Genomic DNA, 15,099 nt, shown 5'->3' with positions numbered 1-15,099 from the left:
AGGTTGGTAATGTAGTTGCTCCTGTCAGGTTGTCTCATTACTTTTGGGGCACCAGGAGGTCATCCTGGCAGATCTCAGAAGGAATTTAATCCAGTAATTAAAAGCTCAAGACATATTTAGTAGGGATGTGAATTGTTCAACAACTCACGATTCAATTCGATTCCGATTCTTGGGGTGACGATTCGATTCAGAATCGATTTTCGATTCAAAGAGCTCTGAGAAATAGTTATATTACTTAAAAACGTTTATGTTTAAGAAAATGCAGCTTTACAAGGTTAATCAAGTGATTCTAGATGTGAATTTACTTATCTGCTTTGCTTGTTCTGAGTTGGCTGGCAGTTTAGCGAAGCGCTGGTCAGTAGTTGGCAGATACCGCTGCTCCACTGTTTTAGCTCCGGGTGATGGCGTAGCATGTGGGCTTGCGCATTTGAAGTGTTTCCGAAGTACTTGACTTTCATTTTGCAGATTTTGCACACTGCATAAGTCATGTCAAGCTCCTTCTTACGCAGCAAATAATAAAATCCAAAATGCACCCAAACATTTGCCTTCAGCAAAGACGGTGCTGGCTGAATTAGCTTTTCGTCCGCCATGCTAAGCTACAGCCACTGAACTCTGCAGCTCACAAGTGTTTGAAGCACGCCGGAAGCCCCGACCCCCCCCTTGCGGGGACGCTGTAGTACGGAAACCGTTGCCTGACAAACAGTACACGCAGCGAGTAAGCAAGAAATTGTTTAAAAAAATGCTTTTTAAAAATCGATTCTTGGACATTTTGGATCGATTCAGAATGGTAATAAATAAGAATCGCGATTCGGACGTGAATCGATTTTTTTTCCGACACCCCTAATATTTAGTAACTTGGACATGATCATGTATTCATCCCCTGACTTGTCTAAAAAAAAAAAGCTGGCTGCATAAGGGATGATTTGTATTCATGATACTTAAATTCTGTTTGTCCAATTACTCATGGCCTTTGAAATTGAACGCCTAGACTGTACTTCACGTGTTACTGTATTTCAGCATGTGCATTCTGTTACGCATTGGCCTCTTGCGTAATGTCTCCAATTTATTACAGTTGTAAGTTCGTTGTTAAAAATTTCCACACTTCTCCCTATACTGTCAAAAAATTGTACATTTTCATGCAAATTCTCCCTATCTGTCTTTCACCGCTTGTTCTCTGTCTCACACCTTGGCAGACTTTTACTGGAATGAATTTCTTTTTCCTGCATGTGCTGTACGTGGTTTATCCCTCTTGTCAGTTCCACTCACTGTTCACTGTCTCACACATTGACGGCCTTCACTGTTATCTGTTGTTTCCTATGTAATGTCATTTTATTATTATAGCACTGTAAATCCACACCAGCTCAAGGTTTTTGTGCTTGTGTATTTTGTGTTAATCGATGTCTGTTTCCTGCCTTCTCTTGAAGAAAGCCTCCAACTCTTTTAGCAGCCATGAACTGTCACCCTGCAGTACATCACTTACGCGAGTTCAATCCGGTGATTGTTCGAGAGAGCAGTTCATATTGATGCTGACTGTCACTGGGTTTTCATAGATTGGGGGGACGGCACTCATATACTTCAAAAGACTTACGAGTTTATCTGTGAAAGCTTCTTTTAACACTGCATTTATACAGTCCTTAAGCAGTTGGTTCTTACTCTGCCATATGCCCCAAGGGAGCACAGAATGTCCACAAGTTGCTGTTACTCAGTGAGTAATGGGACTGGAAGTACCACTGCTTGGATTCCCAGTGCTGATGTATCAGAGTTCTTGGAGAGAAGATTTGACAGTGATTGTTTTTAATTAAAATACAATGCAGAATTAAGAAGTAGATGGTCAATTGGTTCCACTAACATCTTTCTGTCATACTTGTGCTAATAAGCTGGGGAGATGTTGTGCCAACAGCAACAAAAGTGTTGAATGAAAATAAACAAAAGCTGAGCCGCCACGTGCTGCCCTGAGGAGTTTAAAATCAGCCTTCATATTTTCATACAGGAAACATTTGTGGTTGATGGATGGATCAGTAGAAAAGTCAAAAGACATTGTTCTGTTTGGTAGCCCTGCACAAGTAACACTGAAAGAACAACAATTTGGGGGCTGAGTCATGAAACATCTTACAAAGCAGAGGTAAGAGTTTTGATCTAAATAATCAGCCCTGCCAAACTGTGCACAATTTTTGTACCAGGCACACATTTTTACATCAAGTTACTCTGGTGCAATTTGTCACTTAAAGGGCATATCACACTCAACTCAGCACTATCTTAAAAAAAAATTATATACCGTATTATGAATCATAACTTCCAACTCTTTAACTTGTGCGAGTCCTGATGTAGCAGATAAAAATAAAATTATCCATTCAGCGTCTGAAAAATGCACGCATATTTAGAATTATTTTTAGCCATAAAAGTGATGTAACATCAGGTGCTACTTGAAGGTCACTCCACCTGTATTCAGACAGTCAATCTGGATTGGTATTGTCTCCAAATGTAATATGGTGTTAATATGTTTTTTTTTTGGGGGGGAGGGGGGTACCAGCCGATAGGCTGCTATCCCTATGTCGTGGCGCAGTGTCTATTGTAGTTGTCTACATTGTCGTCAGTTTATTGCGGTATCTCAAAACTGATAACTTTTTTTTTTAATTTGGCAAGGACATAATATGGGTCATTGATATTGTTCCCGTCTAAAAATAATACTTATAGATTTGTTTGTTTGGAAATGGTGTCCAGTTTAATGCAGAAAATAGCCGTTTTGAGCACTTAAAGAAAGTTTTCTCAAAAACTCTCTGATAACTTTTTTCTAATTTGTCAAAAGTGTAATATGGGTTATGATATATTTAACATTAAAAAATTATAGTCATAGATTCGTTCATTTGGAAATGGTGACCAATTTGCATATTTGGACCCAATTTTCTCCAGAACTGATAGCATTTCTTTTAATTTAACAAGGGCATAATATTGGTCATTATCATTGTGCCCATCTCACAATTATTTGCATATATTTGTTCGTTTGGAAATGGTGGCTTTTTTTTTTCTTTTTTTTTTTCTTTTTTTTTTCCAGAAAATGACCATTTTGCCTTGGGCTTTAATTGAGCCGGTAACCCACAGGCTTTCAAATCTAATTCTTATATTTTACAGTCAACATATATTCTTTTTCTGCCTCTTTGTAACCTGCGGTGTATTCAGAAAAAATCTAAATGACAACATTGCATATGTCTCAAAAAGACAGAATAATAATAATTACATATCGTGAAAGTGGTGTCTCTGATTTCACTCCTGCTGTGTTCACACTCAAAGCCATGTAGAATTATTGTTCGGCTGCGTGGTGCTGTCTTTTGTCCACAGAAAAACAATGTCCCACCGTCAGTCGTCTTCTTCAGATTTGACACTGACCTCGGGGCTCCCGGTTGAGCTTCATGTAGCCATTGGTTTACTTCAGCTTGTAACAACCAATAACTCAAAGGGCTGTGAGTTGGTCTATGCTACAGCTGTCTTACTTTATTTTCTGTTACAAAGCCATAAATGAGTTTTCCCTCAAGGCTGTGCTTATCAAACATCATTCAGTCAACCTTTTTTTTGGTTTGGTTTGAGCTACTGTAAGCAGTTCACTTTTTATATTAACATACACAGTTGCACAGATTTCTGACAATAAGTAAATTGGTTATTCAAAATATACAGCGGGGGGTCTGTCCCAATTTTTTTGTTGTTGGATGTGCACAGGTACTTGAACTGAAACCACCAACCGCGGTATGGAAAATTAATCACTTTTATTTCTATCAAGTACTTTCTTGAAATGTACATTGTGCTAAAAGCAGCACAAAAATAAAATGAGCAACATTGCCGTTAGTGGCCACAGAAACCTATTATTAGCAACAAAGCTTCATAAATCACATGCAAACAAAATATCTACTTTACACGTGCCTGCCTGAACAAGCCCGCTGTGCCAGCATTCTTATTTAAACTAATGTAAATTCCTTCACAGTTTCTCCCTTTACTCTCAGGATCACTACAGTGGATCTGTTTGTTGGTTTGGCACATGCTTTTGCCAGATGCCCGTTGTGATGCAACTCCACAATACATGGAGCATGTGCATAGGTTGGCTTGAACCTGTAACCTTCTGTATTGGAAGCAAGTGCCTGAACTAATATATAAATGAATGGCTATACATTACGCTGAAAGATACCTACATGGTTCAAAATATGAGGCTCACTGGTCCTCACCTGTGTCAATAAGAATTCAAAATGACACAGCTGACAATGTAGTAGTTTTTATGAAGTTATGGATATTTTGCTGGTCCATTGATGCACTGACTGACTCATTGACTCCATTAATCCTATGTTTGGCCTTGTAATTCTAGGTAATTTGTCCTTAACTGCTTTTGTTGCTGAATGCTGCATTTGTGCATTTTGACCACATATACAGACCTATGTGTTGCGCTCCAGAATAAGCAGAAAGGACAAGAAGAATGGTTGTTGGTTGGATTGAAGGTTTAAAATTGGCTGTCTGGAATCAGGGCTGGGGGACCCTGTGTGCCCAGAAGGAACCTATCCCGTTCTCAACGCCTGGGAGGAGTGGCACATGATGTGCTTGGCACCACTCTCTGTGGAAGCCATTGAGGATTTATTCTTATTTGTCTTTATGGTAGTTGTGCTTCTGCTGTCAGGATTATGCGCTGCCCTGATCTACCGGAAAATTGGCAAGGCGGCTGCCACCAAAACCATAACCCCACGTCTGTCCGTCATGATTATTGAGGTTGGCAAGGCTGTACAGTCTCAGACTGCTTTGACTCTTGAACTGAAATGCAAGTTGGAATGCATCTCGGAGCAGCCGTCTGCCCTGCAAAGGTATTGATGTTGGAGACCAGTGAATATTCATTTACACAATTGGATATGGACAGTTAAAAGAAGCTGCATTTGGCTCTGTGCTTCTCTGCCTAACCCAAACACGGCAGCCTTATCAGCTACTGAAGGTCAAAATGCCCTGCTTGTTTTTCCTCCAGAAGATTTCAGCGGCCCTGGTGATGCACATGGCTCCCTTTCTCATCTGCTCTTCCTCACAGACTCTACGCACACACAGACAGTGACTGATATGAACCACCTGCGCACAAGGACGCACGCTCCCCCCACCCCTCCTTGTGTTTCTGCATGGTAATCAGTCACCCACACACAGATTACTTAGCTTGTTATTCTTAGCTCGCATAGTGACTTCGAAATAGGTCGATATGTTCTGGCATCATTTGTCCTACTCCGGTCATGCCAGTAGTTTTGCCAAAGCTTCACCCCTTTACCCATTTATAGGTTGGGCAGGAGTTTGGCAGAGTCACACACTGCCTAGATGATGACATGCAGAACCAACTTTTTTGCGCTTCATGCGCACTCCTCAGAAAACCTGTGGGTGATGTTACAGATGGCTTGTCGATTGGGTTACAATCTGACCTAGTCATTATTGCATTACTAATATTAAGGAAACGGGACAGAGGCGAATTTGTGACTCTCCTGTCTGAATCAAAACAGGTGAGAGGAGTTTATAGAGGTGTATGGTGCAGGAGTTGGGGGACGGTGGGACTATGTTCTGCCTCAGTATGGAGGGAAAATGCCTGCCTGTGGAGCCTGCGGGAACATTGGAGGATAGGTGTGAAAAGAAGGCTGTCCAGTGGGCCAAAGCTGAATTTCCTCAAAATGGGTACAGAACAAATTGAGAGGTATTTGACTGTTTGTGTTAATGCAGCTGCCTGTGAATAATCGCAGTGATGCAGATTAGATGGGGCAGCTAAGGATAACATTGCATGGATCTGAATGTCAGTGCATCGGGCTATGTGAGTGAGGCTGTTTAAATTGAGCAAAGAAGCATTGATACTGGGAAACACATACTCTGGAATGTGGGAGTGTGGCTGTATAATGGTTTTTCGCAGCATGCAAATTCATGTGCATTCATCATTTTTCTTTTCTGTGTTCATATGACCCTGTGCATATCCTATATATGTCATGATGTAGAGCTACAGCTCTGCAGAATTAATAGCCTGAGTCAGCCTAGATAATTAGTCCGAAGCTGATTTCTACACAGCTCCCGTAAGAACGGTCTGTGCCACCAAGGCTAAATATCAGCCACTAAACTGGTGCTTATGTCTTTGTGTGGGCTGCATAAAATGTCAGTCCCACGGTCTGTGCATGGATGTAGACGTGTATGGGGATGTACATAGACTTTTTAGTTTTGCCATGCCAAGTAATCATTTCACCATGGTGCTTCATTCATTTTGACTTTTTTTTTTCCTTTTTTCTTTTTTTTTTTTTGTCTTATGTACCCGAAGGTCATTCTGGTCAGATTCTATTCATGACCTTCAGACCCTTGTCTTTTCTGCTGTGTCTATGCAGGAGCTCCAGTTCGAGCGGCTAACCAGGGAGCTGGAAGTAGAGAGACAGATTGTGGCCAATCAGCTGGAAAGATGCAGACTTGGGGCTGAATCACCAGGGGCTGGTAGCAGCAGGTAATGAGAAGAATGAGCACTCAAATGTGCATACATAGTCAGACACATACACAGTGCCACAAGCCGACACACGGCTTCTTCATCCTTCACAGCAGAAGCCATATTCCACAGTGTAGCCTTATGCTGTAGTGATAGAAGAACCCTGTGACCAGACTGCAAATTTGGAAATGGATTCCCCTCCCCCTGAACTCACTGTTTCGAAAGGAACGGAACAGACACACGGTCACGTCTAGGTTTCTGTCTTGTCTCACTGGCTCATGTTATGGAGTTCATGTGAAATTAGCTGAGTGTATTAGTAAGGGGTTGTGCATTTTTATCCACGACAGCTTGTGGTACTAGATGTGATACAAAGATGTTGATTCAGTGAAGCACTGCTGTCAGCGGAAAAGCTTCAAAATTTGTACTTGATCCCACCTCAGTGGTTATGATGCTAGGCTATGTGATCATCACTTCTAACCTTAAATTCATTAGTGTATAATCTGCAACTACGAATTAAGCTTAGAATGAGCCCTTCATATATTCATGGCCGTGGGCCCCCTCGTGGAGGCCACCATCTTGCACTTCCATTTTGATACAGCAGGATAAAAAGGGAAGGCTGCTCCCTTATTTTCACTTAGGGTCGCCACAACAAATCCATTGTGGATTTGCATGTTGAATTGGCACAGTTCTCCAATTTCTCCAATTACATGGAGAAATGTGGCAGGGGTGGGGTTTGAACCGGGAACCTTATGCACTGAAACCAAGTTCTAACCACTTGGCCACCACCCCCTGCCAGCTAACAAGTTTGAAAACCCTCATTTTTTTGAACTGGAAGGCCATGAATATTGCTTAACACAAGAAAAAGCAAGGGAGCCAAAGAATGGAAAACGTGAAGGGAAATAACATTGTGATCGGTGGCAGCAAAATGCAGCTTCACCACTAGATGATGCTAAATCATACACACTGTAGCTTTACAGATTATAAAACATGGGGAGGTATGTGTACTGCTGGCCACTACTGATAGTAACTTTAATAATTCACAACAGTACTGACTAAAATTTTTTTGCCTGATATTTTCCAAATGTGCAGTTGGCATTATTGTGCTTATTTTTGTTTTTGGAGAATGTAATTTAATACATTTATCACCGACTGCTGAAAATCTGTTCTGTCTTGTGTACGTCTGACCCAGTTAAATCTAAAGTCTAAGTCACACTGTGACAGACTGAGGAAACGTATGGGTAATGGATACAAAATTTTATATCCATTTGTGTCCATTTTTGTTCTGTACAAATCATTTTCTCATTTGTTAAATGCGTTCTTTGTCATCTGATGTCCGCTAATGTCCAACGACTCCAAAGGAAAGTTTTGGGCATGCTCAAAACTTTGGGCGGGCATCAGACATGGACCAGTGGATTAGGTGATTTTTGCCATTGGACAAATTATTTTAATCTGTCACTAATCAGTTTACTCAATCTGTCACAGTGTGACTGCATCTTAAGAAGCTAAGTAGGGCCTCTTAGATAGACTAGTGGGTGTTTAAGAAGCTGAAGCCCCAGTCACAGTGGCGTATTCGTAGAGCTGCTCATTGCAGCGTTGTTTCATTTAAATATGCCCGAAATATGCGCGTACTCAGCCTTTAACAGTGTTCGTTCATACTTGCAGCTGCGTGTGTTCGCGTTTTAATGTGTGCACACAGTCGCGTGTGCCGTGCCGCACCAGTTTCAGTGCTATTTTCTGCCTCTGTGGAAGTGCGCTCTGTTCTCTATGGTGTGCATGGTGTGGTTCGGCTCAAAAACAAGTAATTTAACATTATTATTATTATTATTATTATTATTATTTTTATGCAGCGAGTGCGAGTTTATTTTAGAGTCACAGCTCTTTTCAGCTTTGATCAGACTGATCGATTAGGGGAGGTGATGGTCTAGTGGTTAAGGTGTTGGGCTTGAGTCCAGAAGATCATGGGTTCAAATCCCCACCTGACTGGAAAATCACTAAGGGCCCTTGGGCAAGGCCTTTAATCCCCTATTGCTCCCGGTGTGTAGTGAATGCCTTGTATGGCAGCACCCTGACATCGGGGTGAATGTGAGGCATAATTGTAAAGCGCTTTGAGCGTCTGATGCAGCTGGAAAAGCGCTATATAAATGCAGTCCATTTACCATTTATTGATCAGGGCGTTTGATGAGCGCACCGACATGCAGCGAGTGCGCGTTTATTTTAAAGAGTCACAGCTCTGATTAGACACAGAGAGAGAGAGAGGGAGGGAGAGCACGCGAGAGAGCGCTTTTATTTAATTTTATTTTAAGGAGTCTGAGGAGAGAGAGCGGTTTTATTTTAAGGATACTCAGACTGCTCAAAATGAGAGAGAGAGAGAGAGAGAGAGAGAGAGAGAGAGAGAGAGAGAGAGAGAGAGAGAGAGAGAGAGAGAGAGAGAGAGAGAGAGAGAGAGAGAGAGAGAGAGAGAGAGAGAGAGAGAGAGAGAGAGAGAGAGAGAGAGAGAGAGAGAGAGAGAGAGAGAGAGAGAGAGAGAGAGAGAGAGAGAGAGAGAGAGAGAGAGAGAGAGAGAGAGAGAGAGAGAGAGAGAGAGAGAGAGAGAGCTTTTATGAAACGATGTGACACAGTGAAACACTCATATAATGAGTCCAGTATGATAAAGTGAAGCAATGATCTTGCAGTATTTATAGCTCCAGAAGAACAACAGGGAGATGTGAAGTGGCGCGCAGTACCGTGTTGAAGCGTGGGTGGGCTCACAGTAGCGGACAGTAGCACGGCGCTGCGTGTTCTCGCGTGAAGGCTCCATGCTGTGCTGTATGCCAAAGAAAATTAAACAGGTTTAATTTCTTCCGTCCTACGCATGTAGCCCTCAACATACTGCTGCGTATTGAGAAAAAACTCTTCATGAAGTGGGCGGAGAGCTGCTCATTACAGCGTAGACGATACGCTGTAATGAGCAGCTCTACGAATGTGCCACTGTGACAGGCCCTTAAGTAGGGCCTCTTAGATAGACTAGTGGGTGTTTCTCCAGGTAAAATTGGAGTTCCTTCAGGAAAGCAAAACAAAAAGTGGCAGCCGAAATACAATTATCGCCTGCAGAATAAAAGCATCACAGTCAGAAATACACTCGCATTACTTCAAAATGGATATTTGTATTGGCTGATATGGGGCTCAGAATGCTGATTATTATTTTTTTTTTTTTTCTTGAGATTGGAGAAATATTCATTTTTTCATCTCATAGTTTTTCAGTTGCTTTCATTAATCATTATGCAGTATGTTGACAACATTTTAAGTCTGGTTAAAATTTAGCTTTCTTAAAATACCAAGGAGCTACTGAACTGTGATATTGAAGAATTTGTTTCACGGCCATGTTTTTTGTGCACTTTGAACAGGATGGTTTTTACTTGTTTGCATGTTGCTTTCAGAGTAGCAACAATGAGAACTACTGATGGTGCAGCTATACAATGTGTTATGTTGTTCCTTGCACTAAAGTGAAATATGTTTACTTGTGTTTATGATTGCATATGAGGTTGTTAATGTAAGGATGATGGCTATTAAACATTAAGATATATTAAAGGGTATACACTGTGATTCCATTACAAAAAGTGTTGACTGGCTGGACTCCACTTACTGGAGCTGTGTTTTGAGATGGTCAGGAACTGATTGATTTTGCATAAGTTTGCTTAGACCAGTGGTGGACACAGCTAACCAAAAAGTTAGCCTTGATAACTGTTAATCCGCTAACTGAAAAGTTAACTTTTATAAAGGTAAACCAATCAACCCCTAAAAAAGTTTGCGGAAGTTACAGCTAAACTGATAACTTTTAGTATTAACTCCAGTACACTGGCAGCGGCTGATACTTCTGAGTAAATTCAAAGGCAATCACAAACAAGAACGAGTCAGTGCTTCTGAATTAGATCAGCCTTCTCTGTAAAAGAGACCTGGCGACTAGAGAAGGAAAAGAGGGAATAAGGAAAGAAAAGAAGAAGAAAAAACCATTTATTTTCATAGCCATACAGTCTTGCAGATGCAGAAGACATCCAAAGCAAGGCCATTTTGACTTATGGTTAAAATTGTAAACAATCTAATTCTGGAGAGGTTATTGAAATTAATGTCACCACTGTCGTTTTTACAAAGTGAAAATATCAGCTATATGTTTTAGTTTTATAGTAATATACTAATTCTTTAGGTTTGAGCATTTACAGCCACACATGCCAAAAGGCATTATGGGAAAATGAGCCTTATGCATTCAGTGGTTGGTCGGTTTATGTATTTGTAAAAACCAAATCACAAGTTATTGTAACGTGTTTTGTTTTTTTACAAATAAATCTGTATTTTTAAATGTCAATTTTGTTCATTTGTAAAAAGGCAGTTTGAAAACTGAAAATTCTGTTTGTGATTCAGCACGTATAGCGAATGTGTGGCAGTTGATATTCACACTCCCATCCAGTAGAAGGCAGTGTTCTATACATCGTTGTATACATTTTGACTTAAAATGCATAGAACACTGCCCAAATGTGGCCGTGCTGGTTTACATTTGGATAAATTACACAAATACACTATTTACACAGCAAGCAGCTACTTAATTGCCCCTTGTGGGATTAATAGAGTTGTTTGATTTATTGAAAAGCTGCCATCGTGCACCCTGCCCAAAACCAGCCTGATGCAGAGTGGTTAGCACTTGCGTGGGCATAGACAGCTTCCTGGCTCCCCGTCGTATTGCTTTCTGGGCCGGCCGCATTTCCGCGTGCAACTCCAGTATCAGTGGCCTTGGTAATCAAAATCAGTTTATGAGCCAATTATTGTGATTTGCAAGAAAATCCTCGTGTTCCCTGAATACACACTCACATCAGATTGCACCATTTGCAGGGTCCTCTGACACTAATGCAGCAACTGCTAGTGCCATTTTACGCATCACTTTGTGCATGGTTTTATATCCATCCATATAATTGTAATCACGTAAGTGTGTTAAATGTTCATTAGTGTGTTTCTGATGTGCACATCACTGTGATGACTTCTTGTTTTCACACTATTAATGGTTCCCAGCATCACCTTTACATGTTCGCAGTGGAACAATGGCTGTAGAAATGTCTGTATGTCAGACAGGATTTTTTCGTGACGCACCACACATTTCCTCAGATACATCTGAACGTTGGCATGGAGACGGATGTACGCCATGATTTTGTCCAGAAGCACACTTTGCGCATGAGGCCCCAGGTCTCCTCTGCTGCCAGAGTATTGAGCTGTACCTCTCATAGCTATCTGTCTGCTACAAAACAAGTAACAGGAACTAAAATGTATGACTTTAGGCTTTACAAATGTTTTTAACTGTTAAGCTTTATTCACTATGCCTGCAAAAAGATGTTAGCGGTCTAAAAGTTATCGGAACTAAATTTAGCGGCAGTTAATTGGTCCGATGCTGGTTTTCAAAGTTAGCTGAAAAGCTAATCAGTTAACAAAAAGTTAGCTTTCCTAATTAGCGGTTAGCGGATTAGCAGAACTTTGGACACATACTTCTGTAGTTTTTGGTCCATGAGCTAATAGTTTCAGAAGTAGAGGCAAATGTGGTTCTATCTGATTGTGTGCAGAATGTATTTACGAAGGTCAGTGATAAGCATTCTGATGGTAGATGGCAGCTGATATTTGTATCATTTGAGCATTTGTAATCATTAGGACATATGTGGATACATAATACTTGGTCTGAAAAAGACCCATCATGGAGCCCTGTCCTCTTCTGACAGTGATCAGCCCAGCCCTCCTACATGAAGTATTCTTGTCGGCGTACTTGTAAATAACATCTGTCTCTTACCAGCACAGTGCAGCGCTCTGGACTACAAGTATCCATTTCCCCTCTCTTCATGTTTGGAGAGGTAAAAGTACAGAGCAGGTTCAAGTGCTGCCAGAGGGATTTTGACAGCATTTCTCTGAAATGCTACAGCTGCAGGTTTATGTTGAGTTGTTCCTTAAGGGGTATTTTCAAACTTAATTTTTAGTGAATCCAGATAGGCTGTTGAGCAAGTAGCTCAGTGGGATAAGGAGTTTTGGGGTATGTAAGCTAAGCTTGATTTGTGGTCACGCTGCCTGTCTGTCCTTTTGAAAAGACCTGTAATCTACATGGTCTCAGTCCACACAGCTGGTGGTGGGTACTGGCCTTGAGTGGGGAAGTTATCGGCATTGGACTAACAAGCTGTCTTTTCAGAGCTCCGCCCGCATCCCGAGCAGTCTGCTTCAAATGGCAAGCAAAGACCTAGTATCTTTACAGCATAGATAAAACGGTGCACACACTCGGTTATGGTTATTTGAGACTGGCTGCGTCCAACACGCTCTATTCATGTAACCACACAGCTGTATCTCCCCATCTCAAAACATGTCAGTGACAGTAAATGTATATTTAACACCATTATGAAAACTTTACAATTAGTCCGTGGTTCATATGCTTGCCTGATAGTGGGGGGCAGGGGTGGGGGGGGAGCACTGACGGACCGGATCAACTGATCAACTGATCACGGATCAACTGTAATCTGTTACTCTATTAAAAGTGACCATCAAATTTGGAAAATAGCTTGAACATTACGACTTCCAGTGGTAGTTATTGAAGCCCCTGCTCCACGCTGGTCGAATGGCCCCAAAGCTTCAGCTCACAGTTATGAAGGTATGCAACTAAAATATACAAAATTGTATGGCCTACACTGAGATATTTGTCAAAAAGTTAGGCTAATGCCCAGTGGTTAACCAATTTCAGTTGCGTGTGTGTGACTGTCACACTTTAGCTGCATTCATTTGTTGACGGTTTCGAAAAATCTGTCATATTGGTCATTATTGCAGAATTACTGGCATCTGTGGCAGCAGACAGTGGATGATGAGGTGAGATGCAATCATTTTGCAGTGTTACTGAGAAGGATAATAATTTACTAAATCGAAAGCTGCCACAGTTTTAAGCAATGTTAAAATAAAAGCTCTTTGCTTCAAAAATCAACTATTTGTGGTTTTACAGATTAATGTCGCTATAATGTCAAACATTATTCCTGTTTATCTGAGATTAAACCAGTTATCTCTGCACAAACATAATTAATCCCTCGCTGTCTGTCTTTCACCCTCATTAAAGAAAATTCAACGTCCTCTTTGCCTTTGTCACTGTGTCAAGTCAAAAAAGTTGTTAAATTTCAAACTTTTGACAGCATGTATCATCACAGAATGCATGTGCCACTCCCACCGCCACCGGTAACAGAATATTTCCATCTTTTTCTCATTGTAAACAATGGAACATCGGGTTTACCATCTGCCACACGCCATTAATCTAACATAGCAGTGTTGAGCTGCGCGGCTATTGACGCTGTTTACCATTTTAGCAGTCATTATGCATAGAAAAAAAATACTTTTCACCAAACCTCATTATTTATTTATTTATTTATTTGTTTACTTATTTATTGCCCTGTCATCGTAGTGTGGGAGAGAAGAATTGGGAAAATACAAATCACAAACAATAAATGGTTTTATTTATTTATTGCCCTACACAGATACTTTTTCCTTCCCCTCTGGCTCCTCCTGTTAATTGGCACACTGGATCCATCTGTGGTACGGAACTCCAATTTTTATGATCTGCATATTGATTTAGCCCAAGTTGTTTTCTTATTTTAAGCCAGATGTCCTCCCTGATATATAACTCCATATCTACAAGGAAGAAGAACATAATATGCATGTTTTAATTGAGTGAGGGAGCCAGAGTACAGAATAGAAGAAGAGTACAAGGAAACAGAAACTTTACAAAGAAAGAAACTAGCTATTCATGTGGCTGCTAGTAGTTATTTGTAAAATCCAAATATTAATATTGGGGGTGGGTTCTTTTATTTTTTGATTGCTCCTTTTTGAACCCTCTGGAATCTATTGACGTGCCTCCGCGTGAAAAGTCACATGACCTAATTAAGCAGACATAGTACACAATCCGCTCCACTCTAAGTATCTGTTTGAATGCATGTTGAACATGTGGAATTCATCCTGCACACCACTTTTTAAATTTTGTTAATAGGCCAAGTATAACTTGAATTATGATTAATAATTTACACAAGTTTTTTTGAGGGATGATATTCTCATATTTGCAGTTTTGCAGACGCAGCAAAAACGACTCCTTTCCTCATTCTGCTGCAGAAAAGAGAGGGCTGGAAAGAAATATGACTCCCTCATCTTCAGCAGGAGAAAGGGCTGTTTACCATTGGTGGAAAACTCAGGAACTAACCAGTCATACTCACCAACCCCACGTGGGTTTGATGACAACCCACAGACTGTGTGTGTGTCTGTGTGTGTGCGTGCACACGTGTGTGCACGTGTGCACATGCGTTTTGCGAACGTCACTTTTCTTCCGTCTGTCTGCGACAGCAAACGAATAAAATAAAAAAATACACAAATTTTTCATTATCATGAGTGTAAAATACGAGGTCTGTCCAAAAAGTAAGACCTTTTTATTTTTTGCAAAAACCATATGGATTTGAATCACGTGTGATTGCATCAGCCAAGCTTGAACCTTCGTGCGCATGCGGGAGTTTTTTCACGCCTGTCGGTTGCGTCATTCGCTTGTGAGCAGGCTTTGTGTGAGCAGTGGTCCACCCCCCTTGTCGGATTTTTATTGCGAATAAATGTCTGAACGATTTGGAGCTTTG

The 15,099-nt window shown here is 40.9% G+C and overlaps 1 protein-coding gene across 5 annotated transcripts in view; it reads left to right on the top strand.

Annotated features, from left to right (window-relative positions):
• LOC117525137 (plakophilin-4-like) overlaps positions 1–15,099 on the top strand; it is a 237,110-nt gene that overhangs the window by 101,508 nt on the left and 120,503 nt on the right. For all 5 annotated transcript variants that reach the window (XM_034186983.1, XM_034186984.1, XM_034186986.1 and 2 more), the window contains one exon: positions 6,363–6,475. In XM_034186983.1, the coding sequence (XP_034042874.1) occupies positions 6,363–6,475 (113 nt within the window). The remainder of the gene's footprint in view (positions 1–6,362; positions 6,476–15,099) is intronic.

Source organism: Thalassophryne amazonica, chromosome 14 (genome assembly GCF_902500255.1).
Source record: "Thalassophryne amazonica chromosome 14, fThaAma1.1, whole genome shotgun sequence".
Lineage (NCBI taxonomy): Eukaryota > Metazoa > Chordata > Actinopteri > Batrachoidiformes > Batrachoididae > Thalassophryne > Thalassophryne amazonica.
This window is presented reverse-complemented; position numbering and strand designations above follow the sequence as displayed.